This window comes from Capra hircus, chromosome 23 (genome assembly GCF_001704415.2).
Source record: "Capra hircus breed San Clemente chromosome 23, ASM170441v1, whole genome shotgun sequence".
NCBI classification, from domain to species: Eukaryota; Metazoa; Chordata; class Mammalia; order Artiodactyla; family Bovidae; genus Capra; species Capra hircus.
The window spans coordinates 10,995,761-11,009,783 of record NC_030830.1 but is presented as its reverse complement, the minus strand read 5'-3'; the positions used below and the strand labels follow the sequence as shown (position 1 = coordinate 11,009,783).

Here is a 14,023-nt window from a genome sequence, read left to right as displayed (position 1 = left end):
TTTCAGACAGAACTTGCTTATGTTTTCCGTAGGGGCACAAAAGGAAAAGAGAAGATTCAAAGACCATGTCTAATTTTTGCCATACAAAGAGGAATCCATTCGGGCAAATTTAACTGACCCTGTTTCTAATATAAATACGTCCAATAAAAGAATCCTTTGGGCAGACAGTGGTGGGGCAGGCGGGGGAGGGGGGGCGGGGAGCGGGGTGGGGGGGATGTGAAACAATGGGAATCACAGACACAAAGGTGGAGCATTTGAGCAAGGTGTGGGGGAGGAGCAGTGTTCCGTTTTAACAAAGCCAAATGTGAGTTTATTGCGAGGGTTTTGACCTACAGGCCGGGAAACTCAAGGCTATGGGAGCAATGTGTTGTTGTTGTTTTTAAGTTTTAAAGGATTCTGCGGAGACGTCTCCAGAAGAGTCTGGACTGAGCGATTCCGTTTTTTCTTCTATTATAACGAACACAAACGACTTCCCCCTAACATTTACAGGTCTGGAAATCTTTTTGTCTCCGGTGACGCGAACTTTCTATGCAGTAGGATCTTCCTCGCGATGCACTTTGCAAAGCGATGGGGTCCTCCTAACAGCAGATTCAGGAGTCATCACCAGCGTGATCTCTGGGACCCAAAAGAGATCACTCAGTAATTCCCCTCAACCTTTGGGAAATAACTGTAGCAGGGACTTAACTGGATGTAAACTTCTTCACCCTCCCTCCCTCCCGCCGCCTCCCGGACCCACGGCCGCTCCTCCTCCTTTCCGGGAACGAGCCGCGGAGACAATACACAGGCAGGCCCCCTAGCGTTCTTCCGCTCAGCGCCGCCACGCCGGCCCCGCGCCCGCTCCCGCCCGCCGCCGCCGCCCGCGACGCGGCCTGTCCGCTTTCCCGGCGGAGCGCCGGATCGGCGACGGGACGCCACCGGGGCGGCGCCGGGGCGCGCGAGGCCCCTGCGCTCGCGGCCGGGGCGCCCTCTCGAGGCTCCACCCCGGCTCGGGGGGCTTTCCTCAGAGGCGAGCGCCCGCCCCGCCCCCCCAACCCCGCGCGCGCCAACTCCCAGCTCGCGGCCCTGATTGGCCGCCGCATTCCCGCTTTCCTTCCCGAACCGCCATTTTGAAAATCGTGTTGATTCTGGGCAGCCGAGAGCGCGGCGCGAGCGTCACGCCAGCGAGCGGCCCGTGCGCGTCCTCCTCGGCGCCCGTCGCCGCCTCCGGGAGCCTCTTCGTGCCCTCGCGCGCCAGGCCCGTGGCCGCCAGGACCCGCGGTGAGGGCCGCGTCGGCCGAGGGGAGGCCGAGAGGGCGCTCGGGGCCCCGCCCGCACCTCCGCGGCCATTTGGACGGCGGCCTGGGGCGGGGGGAGGGGAGGGGACGCGGGGCGGCCGGCGGCGCGGGGCCGGGCGGTGGGAGGGGCGGCGCGGCGCCCGCGCTTTCCCGCCTCGGCACGCGCGACGGTCTGCGGGGCCAGAGAGAAAAGCCGCCCCCCGGGGGAGTTAGCGCAGTCGTCCCGGATACGCGGGGAGGCAAACTTTGAGGTCGGGGCTCTTCGCGGCTCGCTGGAGCTGCGCAGGGTGGGCCGGCCGGTCGGGGCGGCCGGGGGCGAGGGGAGACCGAGCCAAGGGGTTTGGTGTCCTCCGCGCCCGCAGGTCCACAGCATGTCCTCCTCGGGCACAGCTGCGGAGGGAGAGGCAGCCCCCGCCCAGCCCGCGTCCGAAAAAGAGCCCGACATGCCCGGCCCGAGAGAGGAAAGTGAAGAGGAGGACGAGGACGACGACGAGGAGGAGGAGGAGGAGGAGGAAGAGAAAGGTGGGGACAGGACGTCGTCTTTCCTAGTGATGGATTGTACCGAAAACGCTTTTTCTGGCTCTTTGTGCACTTACAGACGCTCAGTAGGAGTGATTATTATTTTTTTTTTTTTTTCAGTAAGAATGTGGAATTATCTGGGGTTTGTCTGTGTGTGCGCGCGCTCCGAGCAGCAGCGGAGAAAATAACTTTGTGAATTCTATTTTAAAAAGAACAAAATCCTCGTTCCGTTGTTATTTCGGAGTGTAGTTTACTTTTCACCAGCAACAGACGTTCATAACATTGCACTGTTTGACAGGAAGTTTCTAAGTTTCAGATCTGGTTTTTTGCTTTTTTTAATTGCTGGCCTTGGGGTACTACGGTCATCTTTTACTTTTGCTCTTCAGTACACATCCTTTGCGTTTCGAAATTGTAAGTCTCTGACAGTAAGAATTGAAGAAGTTGTTAATGCTAGACCTGGAAATATTTTAATCGTTCGAGTATATTTGTTGAACTTAAGCAGACGTTCGTTTCAGAGGCTTGGGAGAGTTACTTTCACGGGGAAACACCGGTGAAAGCGGTTGCTCCTTAAAATAGAGTACGAAAGCAGTGAACTGTGAAAAGAAAGTTAAAGAGCTCAGAGTTGTCTCAGTTTTGGTGTAGAGGGAGAACAGTAGTGATCTATGTGACTGGACGCTTGAAACGGGGAGAACCTTACAGAATCGAGGAGTGGTCCTGCGGTCAGTCTTGAGGTATGCCAGCTTCATGAAATGTTTCCAGCCACTTAAAACTCCGTGTCAGAGATCTTAGCATTCCTTGATGATATTAGCCCAATCTGGATTTATTTAATACTTGATTACAACTCAGCCAAACTTGGGAAGAGGTTTGAGATTTTCGTCCCAAACCCAGGTTTCACTGTTTTGTTTTTTCCCAAGCCTAAACCAGTCCATAATCAGCATTTTATGAATACAATCTGGGTTGAGATTACTCAGTGTGCTCTTTTGTTTGTCTAAAGTGGTAGGTGCTCTAAGAGGGGAAGCATGTCTGCATTTAAGTACAGAAACGCTTAGGAGAAAAATACGGATTAATTTTAAATTATTCATAATGTAATAACTGAAAATTGGCTGCAGTATCTCACTGCTAGTCCAAGACTTTCTCAGCACTTTTTCCTGCAGTCTTTGCTTTTGGATACCAATGAGATGATGAATTTCTTCATGTCAGGAAAAAATTATAGAAGTCATGTGTTCAATAAAGGCACTGTAAATGACCAGTACAGTAATGCTTAGGAGATTGATAGTTCAAATTGTGGGTGTTTTTTTTTAAACATGAAAATTTTAAAAAAAAATTGCCCAGGCAGTTTTGTAGTTGTCTTAAATTTGTTACTGTTCTCTTTTCCTCCTCTGAGGAGTTTGTGTGACAATTTAAATGGAGGATGTTTTTATCCTACTGAGCCCTGAAAATATAACTACTAGTGAGGCATCTAGAAACACGGCACTGAAATTTGTGCCAAATAAGGTGTGGAACTGACTTGACTTGGCAGCGGTTTGGGGAGTGAGGGGAAAGGTGGCAGGAGATGCCTCATAAAAGATGACTTCGAGGTTTCTGTCGTTGGCAGCTGGGTAGATTATACTACCATTTTCTGAAAAGTAGAATTCACGAAGGTGAGTGAGTGGAGATGATTATGATTTCTGTTTTGGGTGCATTGAGTTTGGCGCCTGTAGGACATGAAGTGGAGCTGTCCAGTTGACAGTATGAAGCTCAAGAGAATGCTCTGGACTGGAGGTAGACCAGGGAAGTCATTAGCTTATAGATGGTAATCAACAGCCAGTAAAGGACATAAATCATTCAGGGAAGGAAAGCGGGGTGATCTTCAGAGTTGCTTTAGAGTGCTGTCTGTCCATTTTTCCTTCAGCTAATATACGCCATGGCCAGAGCACACCTGCTGGAGTCCCTTTTTTTTTTTTTTTTTTTTAAATTTCTGGGCTGAGCGTTACATCTGCAGATCTTGCCTGTCCTTCAAGCCAGCTCCAATGTTTTGATCCTTTTTCCATAATCCTAAAACAATGACTCTTTCATCAACTCACAGAACTTCAGTTTTATCTTTCTTGAAGTGTATTATCTTCTTTGGAGTATATTTGAGTCTCCTAGACTCTAGTAGATATAGTCTCTTTTCAGGAAATATTCAATTTCTTTTTTTAATATTATTTTTATTTCTTTATTTGGCTGCACATGATCTTAGTTGTGGCATGTGGGATCTAGTTCCTCAACTAGGGATCAAACCCAGGGTCCCAGCATTGAGAACTCAAGAGTCTTAGCCACTGGACCACCAGGGGAGTCCCTCAATTTCTTAATCCTCTGTTGATGCCCACTTAGTACCTAGTGCAGCTTTGCACAAAACAGGCATTCAGGTGAATGAATGGAAGGCCTTCTAACAATATGTATCATCCTCTTATTTGTCTGAGTTTATCTCAGTCAGAAAATAAATGGGTTTTAGAAAATCCAGCTTAATATTTTAAGTGTTAAAGTATATACTACCTAGCTTAAAAAAATGCAGTCCAGACTAAACATTGCAAAACTTTTTTCCCAAGGTTTTATGACCATTATTATGAATATCATTTATTGAACTACAAAGTAATGGCATCCCAGTTGATTGCCTTAAATGTTAACTTGCAGAATTTTACCCTAGCTGTAGTAACTAACCTGGGTGCTCTGTCTTATTGTTCTTCTTTTTCTTTCTTCTATCAGCTTACTAAACTACTGCTTTCCTTGGATATCGCTTGAAATTCTTTATCTCAATTTTAACTTGCTGTTTTCTGATGTACAGTAAATGGAATCCCAATAAATAGAATATGTCTAATCAAATTGTAGGTTAATGAGCATATTGGTGATTTTTCAAAAATTGACTTCTGTAGCAATAATTGTAGCTAGATAAAAGTTTGTTTGCTTTCTGATTTTTTTTCTTTTTAAAGCACCAGTTCCTCTGTTAAGTTGGCCAGGTCGATAAAATATTACATTTTTAAAATTTCAGTGATGATACTAACTTACCAAGTATTTTCACCTCTGTTTGTGTCATTTGCTTCTCTAAATCATACTTAGGAGGTACTAGGTTTCTACAGTTTTTTTTCTCCTACATGTTGATATAATACATCCTTTAAGCTTTTTGTTACTTAAGAAGTGTTAAATTAACTTGTAGAAAAGAGCCTCATTGTGGAAGGCAAGAGGGAAAAGAAGAAAGTAGAGAGGTTGACGATGCAAGTCTCTTCTTTACAAAGAGAGCCATTTACAATCGCACAAGGTAAGTTTCTATTCCTTTCATTCTGTAGTGAAAATGCCTCAGTATACAAAATGATGGTTAGCAATGTTTAGTTTTTAGTGTTTATTAAGTACTAATATATTATAGGTGTAATTTAATTTGTCCTGTGAGAGCAGAAGTTATATGTAAACTAAGCTCTAAAAATAATTCTCATTAAATGTTCTAACACATAATGGGTGTTTAACATGGTATTTTTTCCCCCCTAGGAAAAGGGCAGAAACTTTGTGAAATTGAAAGGATACATTTCTTTTTGAGTAAGAAGAAAACAGATGAACTTAGAAATCTCCATAAACTGCTTTACAACAGACCAGGAACAGTAAGACCTTTTTTATACTTTTTACCTAGTAGTGTACTTATATGTTAAAATACTTTACAACAGGAACATAATTTTAGTTCTGGAAAGGACTTTAGTTCCAGAACTAAATCAACTAGATCAATCTCCATTCCATACAATGTAGCTAGTTATAGCCATTAGTATTGTAACATCCAGAGCTCTTTATATTATTGTTTTTAAGTGAAAGTCGCTAAGTCGTGTCCGACTCTTTTCGACCTCATGGACTATACAGTCCATGGAATTCTCCAGGCCAGAATACTGGAGCGGATACCCTTTCCCTTCTCTAAGGGATCTTCCCAGCCCAGGGATCGAACCCAGGTCTCCCGCATTGTGAGCAGATTCTTTACCAGCTGAGCTGCAACGGAAGCCCAGGAATACTGGGGTGGGTAGCCTATCCCTTCTCCAGCAGATCTTCCCAACCCAGGAATCGAACTGGGGTCTCCTGCATTGCAGGCGGATTCTTTACCAACTGAGCTATCAGGGAAGCCCATAGTTGTTTTTAAGCCAAACTAAAATTTCAGATTGTGAAATCAAAGTTTTGATTTAGTGATCTTTAACTGTGTTAGAAGAAATTTATTTTTTGGATGTTTCTAGCCATTCAGAATAAACGATACAGAATATTGTGTCTCCTTATGAGGAAATATCTGATAAACCAGGGGATAATTTTTTGCCAGCAGTTTGTTAAAATAAATCAGTGTTTCATTTACTGGTCATAATACTGTACACACAACTTCAGTGTTCCATACACCTGAGGACACTTCGCTTTGGGCTATGCATGGGCAAAGTAAAGCTTAACATTGTTTGGCTGTCTGAAGAGTGGTAAGCTTTGTTTTCATGTGTGTTACCTCATTCCACCCTGACAATAGTCTGATCTACACAAGTCCCATTACTGCTAAATGGTATTGACTTCTGGAGGGACTCTGTTCTTTACTTTTTAAAGAATAAATCCCTGACTTTCTTATTTGAAAAATTAATAGTACTGGTAACTTATGTTACTTAAGGAAGGAATTTTTTTTTTTAAGTTATTTATTTATTTTGGCTGCACTGCCTGGCTTGTGGAATATTTATTCCCCAACCAGAGAATGAACCTGGGCCTTTATAGTGAGAACGGGGAGCCAGAACCACTGAACTGCCAGGGAATAAGAGTGTCTTTTAAGTAGAAGCTTTCCATATCCCTGGGTGTTATCAGATAACATTTAATTGTGGTTTTATAATTACTCGGGAAATTTCCCAAATGAAATACATTTTAATTGAAATTGGTATTTTCAAAGAATTAAGTTTGTAAACATTTTATAATGTTAATATTTTAGTAACAAATGCACTTTTCCATTGTGAATTTTAAAATGTGGAATAAACCGCTATTGTAACGTGGAGAAAATGTGAAAAGAAAAATGTTGGCTTTGAAATTTTTCTTGTTTACATTACTGGGTAATAAGTAGCATTAATAATAGGAGAAACGTTTTCAGGTGTCCTCATTAAAGAAGAATGTGGGTCAGTTCAGTGGCTTTCCGTTTGAAAAAGGAAGTATCCAGTATAAAAAGAAGGAAGAAATGTTGAAAAAGTAAGTTATCTTTATAAATAATCATGTTTAGATTAATGTGCTTCAGCTTTTTTTTTTTTTAACATTTAAGTATAACTGCCCTTACATTTTCAGTAGACTGCTGATTCTTTGCTTTAAATTCCAAGACCATGTCATCAGAAACTATTAACTTGCCTTCTGAAAAATAGTGGCTATCAAGATTATTGAAAGCTCAAAGACATTTCTGTTCCTTAGAAGAATGATACACAGAGGTAAATCATTCACACAGCTCCAAATTCAGAAGGTCCAAAGGGAATGTAAATATAGTAAAAACTCTTCCACTCCTATTCTGTGTCAGCCACTCCATTCCCTCACTTTTAAGTGCCATTTAAACTATTTTGAAGATAGTCAAGTTAATAGAAATAATTTCCACCCTAATGCAGACAAGATGATATATTCTTTTTAAACAACTTTTTTAATAAGATGATACATTGTTAAAAGTTTTTTGTTAAGGCCCCTGTAGTTTAAAACTTGAGTATTAAATGTGATTACCTATTACCTTCTTTGAGACATTGTCAGTAGGAATGCTCAGGGGGAAATGTAGTATTTAATCACCAGCCACAAGAATTAACAAGTTTGTGAATTTTAAGTAATGAAAAATTTTACATAATTTTCTAGTGAATGAAGTAAGTTTTTTCTTACACCACAATTAAAACTTAAATGGTAAATGATGTTTTCTGTTTACAATAGTACCTGGCTATGTTTTGTGCATGCACCAGTCAGGATTATTGGGAGTGCTTCTAAGATTCAGAGAAACACTGGCTGCTTGCTTAATGTTTGTGGCTGAGCCAGTTGGGTTAGCTCTTATCTTTATATTGTGGAGAATGTTTATAAATTTTCCTATGTAATCACATTGGCTTTTTCCGTTTTCTGTTTCAGATTTAGAAATGCCATGTTAAAGAGCATCTGCGAGGTTCTTGACTTGGAGAGATCGGGTGTAAATAGTGAACTGGTGAAAAGGATCTTGAATTTTTTAATGCATCCAAAGCCTTCTGGCAAAGTGAGGATCAATTCTTACTATTTCAGTAACAAATCAATTCTTTTTAGCTTCTCCTTTCTCTCTTTTTTTTTTAATGAACATGTTAATAGTTAGCAACATTGCTATCAATATTCAGTAATATCTTCTACATTCAAAGACTTTGCCTTTGGTTGACATACACGCAACAATTTTGATAGAGAAAACAGAAAAGGCATACAGATGTGTTCTCCCTTATCAAGCATAAAGGATATAAGATTAAAAAAGATAGATAATTGTTACCGAAATGTCAAATGGGACAGAAATACAAAGAATCCACCGTTATGTATCTAGAAGACACTTGAACAGAAATAGGGCTGAGGAGGAAGTGTTGGGCTGGTGAGGGAGGGTGTACAGCCTGTAATTAGATCCAGAAAGACAAGGTAGTGTGCTCGAGCCAGAGATTTAATAGATACTGGAATAAGGTGATGAAAAAGGGGTGAAAAAAGCTGGCTTTTTGAAGTTTCTTGGGTTGGGTTTCTGGACAGGGGAGTGAAATGGTCTTACGGTTTTTGCCATTATTCTAAAATCTGGATTCAGTTCAGTAACTCAGTCCGACTCTTTGCAACCCCATGAACTGCAGCCCGCCAGGCCTCCCTGTCCATCACCAACTCCCGGAGTTGACCCAAACTCATGTCCATTTAGTTGGTGATGCCACCCAACCATCTCATCCTCTGTCGTCCCGTTCTCCTGCTTTCAGCCTTTCCCAGCATCAGAGTCTTTTCCAGTGAGTCAGCTCTTCGCATCAGGTGGCCAAAGTATTAGAGTTTCAGCTTCAAATCTGGATTAGATTTGCCCAAATTGTTTAACAGTAGCAAAGGACATCACTGAATTGAAGTGTTACTTATCTGAACTTGCCTTTTCAGCTTAAGTCTTGTAGCAGTTATTTTCATATATTCTCATCGTAATGGGAAAGAATTGAGAAGAGATCTAGAAGGCCTAAGAGCTCAGAGTCCATTAGTGAGGAGAGAAGGGCGTTAAGATTAGAAAACTGGGAAATAACTCTGGGACTTTTATTTTTGCCTGCTCTTGGTCCTGTTGCTATTAGCTGGACAGTGATCCCTAAGGATATTTTTGTCATGGAGCTACAAATTGAAGAGGTGATGGGGATGGAATTCTCATTGGTTTATCTAAAAGATGAGTTTGAACACTGTTTCCCCAGAAGCAGTTACTAAGCTGCCTGAATTTTGAGGAATGTGTTTAATTCAATTTTTCCTCAGTGGTTTTCAAATGTATTTAGCTTCAAGACCCTATCACTCTCTTAAAGTTAGTGAGGACCTCTAGAGCTTTTGTTTTATGTGAGTTATTTTGATATTGGATAATGGTGACTTAGTCCCTAAATCGTGTCTGACTCTTTGTGACCCCATAGATGATAGCCCACCAGGCTCCTCTGTCCATAGGATTTCCCAGGCAAGAATGCTGGAATGGGTTGCCATTTCCTTCTCCAGGGGATCTTCCTACTCCAGGGACTGAACTCAGGTCTCCTTAGTTGCAGACAGATTCTTAGAGACTGAGCCACCAGGGAAGCCCATTTTGATATACACTGTATTCTAAATTAAAACTGAAAAATTCTAAAATAGCAACAGGCCCACTGCATGTTAACAAAAGTAATATTTTGTCTGAAAAAGAGCTATACTTTCCAAAATTTTAATGAGAAGAATGACATTCTGTTTTTGCAGATCTGTTTGTGTCTTGACTTAGGACAGATCTATTCTCATTTGCTTCTGCATTTCCTTCTGTTGCAATAATGTATTGTTTTGCTTGAAGTATAAGAAAAAAAAATCCAACTTCACACAGCTATGTAGTTAGAAAAAGGGGGGATATTTTAAAAAGCCTTTCCAGTAATTTTGGATAGTCTCCTTTGATACAGCAGTAAACCTCCATAGTTGGGGGGGATGAGTCTTAAAGGTTAGCTGTAATGTAGTATCTAAAATCATGCTAATAAACTTGGATCTTTTACCTGTGTGTGGTTTTCTGATAGGTACCCTCCATTTGGAAAATAGTGATTCCCTGAATTACGCATATCTTCCAAATGTTAGCACATTTCACTGTCAAAAAACGACATTCATTAACATAACTATTATCAGGGGGGAAAAAATCTTCAAGTACTGGGAGGCTGTCAGGCCCATGATAGTGGAGGTGAACTTTCCAAAATTTAATTTTCACTTGAAACTTTGAAATTTATCATTGGAAACAAGTGTTGTCGGTTTGGGGTGTTTTGGGGTTTTTTTTGAGATGACAGACTCAAATTCATTTTTCAGAATATGTCTTTCAAATACGAAGTCTGAATAGGCATCATTTTTCAATTATCCTTTTAAAAATAATGTTCCAGAGAAAAACGTAGCTAACTTTGCAACCCCGTGAACTCTAGCAGCCCACCAGGCTCCTCTGTCCATGGTATTTCCCAGGCATTTTCACTGCTCAGTTGCACAAATGCTTTTCGTCAAGAAAATCCGTGAACTTCCTCCTGGAGCCAGAGTACTGTATGTGAACCTCCCATTTTGTTGTACGGATGTTTTGAAGATGTGCTCAGAGGTTAGGTTGAGAGTCAACATCAAGGACTAGTGTGTGTTGGTTATGAGGTGGTGAGGAGTAAAATGACTACAAACCCAAGTTTCTGCCTCAGGCTCCATGAGGTATCAGTAGGTTTGCCTACCTTGTTGCTTAAGCAATCACTACAAATGTCAGGGCAGTGAAAAGAGCAAATAAATACTCTCTTGGTATTACTATGAAAATAGTTCTGACCTTTAGGGCTTTGGGGAAGGTCTCAGGAAACTCCGGGGTCCATGAGCCATACTTTGAGAACCATTGTTTTATCTTTTTTTTAATGATGTCTTATTCTGATATCCATTTTTCATATCTGATTCTGTGTTGATTACTCCTTAATCTAATATCATCAATCAGGCTGTTTTCTATGCTACCATCTGCTTCCATCATTTAAGGGAAACACTATAAAGTCTTAAGTATTCATCGTTTCTGCTCTAGAATAGTCTTAAAGGTGCTTGAAAGGGTTGATTTAACATTGTTTTACTCTCCTTTTGTACTTCTATCTTGTTTGTTAGGTTTTGTTCCTCAAAGGGATGGATGCTCTTGACACTGGTTTCCGATGAATATATTCAACTATTTTTAGAACCTCTAAGGCACTTATATATTATTAGTTTTAAAAAATGAAGATCTCTTCATTTATTTTTAGAAGTTGAATTTTCTTGATTGGGTTCTTGAATGATGAAACATCCTTTCATTTTCTTGTGCAGATTTATCCAGCACCCCCCCTCCCCGTTCCAGTCCTCATCTTAACTGATTTCACATACAGATTATTTTCTCAACACCTGCATCTGGTTCCTGAGCTGACATAGGGAGATCACTTTTTTCAAATATATTCATATCTTGGATTTCATTTAATGAGTAGTGAGTTTAGACAGAGTTAGCTTTTCTCTAAACACATATCAAAGAATTCATCAAAATGGATTGGTTCCTGGTAATGGCAGTAGTTCACCTAATGAGATTATCTGTATATGTTTATCCTACGAGATTTATGGAGAACCTCTCTGAGAAATATCTTTGTCCACTAACTTAGTTTCTGGAGGCACCTAGATTGACTGTTTCCCAGTCTGCCTTTAGAAGGGTAGGTTGGGCAAGTTGGAGGCTGTCCCGTGGGTTGTAGATAGCCTGAAAGTGCCACATTACACAAAACAGCCACTTCTTAATTTTGGTGTGGATAACAGTGACTCCAAAGCCTGAGAGTTTCCGGAAGGGAAGGGAGCTGTGGTTCTGCTGTATTCGTGAGAGATACTACTTAAAGTTACTGAGAACGTGTACACAATTGTGTATCTTAAGATTATGTTATGGAATTTTTCTTAATGTTTCTGCTTATTGTAGAAAATAACAGGCAAAAACAAAGACAAAAGATAAGCATAATTTTAATTCCTTAGTGTATATTTTTTCAGAATCTTTATGCAAAGTTACTTTATGGTTTTCAGTTTCTGAAGTTACCAATTACTCCCCTAAGAAAGCATTTAAAAATTAAATTTGTTGGTTAATATAATCAAATCATTTTCCTCATGTGATCTCTGCTTTTTAAATATGCAAGATTTAATTGAATATCAAAGTAATGGCAGTGGCACTTATTTTGTAGTTCCTAATTAGTTTCATAATTAACATACTCAACACTTACTGCTTACTGTGTTTAAACACTTACTGTGTTTAAAATCATAAGTGAGAATGTAATCCTGGCATTACTGAAAGTAGAAGAACCCCTAGGTAATATGAATATAAAATATATGGTTCATAAATTCAGGACGTGTAAAGTGAGGTTTTATTTCCTTTATGGATGATGTCTGTCAGTCTGTTGATTGGAGGAAAGCAGGGAGACAGTGACAGTTTTAATGTTGATAGGAATGAAATAAATTGAGTCTAACTGAAAATATTGTCCTGATGAAGTATAAGTAGACGTCTTAAATGTCACACAGTGTACACTCAGACTTCTAGTCCTATATCAGTATGTGAAGAGTCTCTTGCCTGGGTGTTGAGAGTTCTAAACAAAATGAAAAGCTATCGGTAATGCAAGCAAAAAGGTTAACGTGACACGTGAAGTTAGAGGTGTATTACTCTGTAAAGCTGCTAAGCTTGTGTCAGGAAAGAAGCTGTTGAGTTGAGAGGTAGTTATCAGAAACAGGTGATTGACTTGGAACTGTAGTATCTCATTGGTATTCTCTTAAGACCTCATTGGTATTTTTTATTTTACGCAGCCATTGCCAAAATCTAAAAAAAGTTCTAGCAAAGGCAACAAAAAGGAACGGAACAGTTCTGGGATGGCCAGGAAAGCTAAGCGAACCAAATGTCCTGAAATCCTGTCAGATGAATCTAGCAGTGATGAAGAGGAAAAGAAAAACAAAGAGGAGTCCTCAGAGGATGAAGATAAAGAGAGTGAAGAGGAGGTAACACGTTGGCGCTTTTTCCTCATTTCTTTTCATGCGGAGAGTTAAATATTAGTCTGTATAATAGATTGATCAGAAAACATACATGCCATGTTGGTGATTTTTAATTCCAAAGACACAGAAATGATGAAGTGTAAACCCTTTATTTTTCTTAAGGAGATTTTAGTTTTATTACTGTGCCAGAGTGTAAGAGTTGGAAGAGTGAGGTTGGTGTGGACTGGATTTGAGCTGGACCTTGTAGATGAGAGTATGTAAATGAAGGCGGGGCTGGGGTGTGTGTGACAGTACCATAAAAGAGATCTTAGGAGAATTTTTCCATAGTATATCAGTATTTTTTAATTGACTTGTGCTATTTTATTCTGTTTTATGCAAAAAAGGGATTTAAGGACCACTGTTTTATCTCACTTTGGGATTACTTAATGAAACTGGCAGCATTTGAAGTATATTTTGTTGGTGGGCAAATTTCGTATCATTTAGGAATGCCTGCCATTTTCTTTTATTTGGGAATATTTTTTAAATGTTGAGACTTTAAAATGTTGTCCATGGTGGCTCAGTGGTAAAGAATACTCCTGCCAATGCGGGAGATACGGGTTCAATCCCTGGATCAGGAAGATCCCTTGGAGAAGGAAATAGCAACCCACTCCAGTATTCTTACCTGGGAAATACCATGGACAGAGGAGCCTGGCAGGCTACGACAGTCCGTGGGGTTACGAAACAGTCACATGACTTAGCAACTTAACAACAATGAAATGTTGAGAATACTTGGACAACAATGAAATGTTGAGAATACTTAGTTTCCAGAGAGTTCGGAAAGAGAGTTGCTGAACCATTTAAGGGGTTAGCTTACCCTCTTCCTGAAATGTACCTTGAGCCAAGTAGATGAGGACGAGTGGGTACAAGGAATGATTTCCTGTTGTTAATAGTGGTTTGCTGACTGAACTTGTTTGGGTAATCTCCCTTGTTTTACTTAGGGACCTCGTTAAATTAACATGGCTTGACCTGGGTGGAGATGATTTTTTGGTGTGGAGGGAGGGCTGTCTTGGGCATTATAGAGTTTGCCTACTAGAGGCTAG

At 40.7% G+C, this 14,023-nt stretch overlaps 1 protein-coding gene across 3 annotated transcripts in view; it reads left to right on the top strand.

Moving 5' to 3' along the window:
• The window catches only part of DEK (DEK proto-oncogene), a 28,053-nt gene continuing 14,919 nt past the window's right edge, over nt 890-14,023 (top strand). For 2 of the 3 annotated variants that reach the window (XM_018039022.1, XM_018039020.1), the window contains exons 1-7: nt 890-1,257; nt 1,637-1,796; nt 4,966-5,067; nt 5,292-5,401; nt 6,886-6,980; nt 7,878-7,998; nt 12,762-12,950. In XM_018039022.1, coding sequence (XP_017894511.1) covers nt 1,646-1,796; nt 4,966-5,067; nt 5,292-5,401; nt 6,886-6,980; nt 7,878-7,998; nt 12,762-12,950 — 768 coding nt within the window. In that variant the 5' untranslated portion in view covers nt 890-1,257; nt 1,637-1,645. Of the gene's footprint in view, nt 1,258-1,399; nt 1,526-1,636; nt 1,797-4,965; nt 5,068-5,291; nt 5,402-6,885; nt 6,981-7,877; nt 7,999-12,761; nt 12,951-14,023 lie in introns of those variants that run through there. The other variant, XM_018039021.1, reaches the window with a different exon arrangement.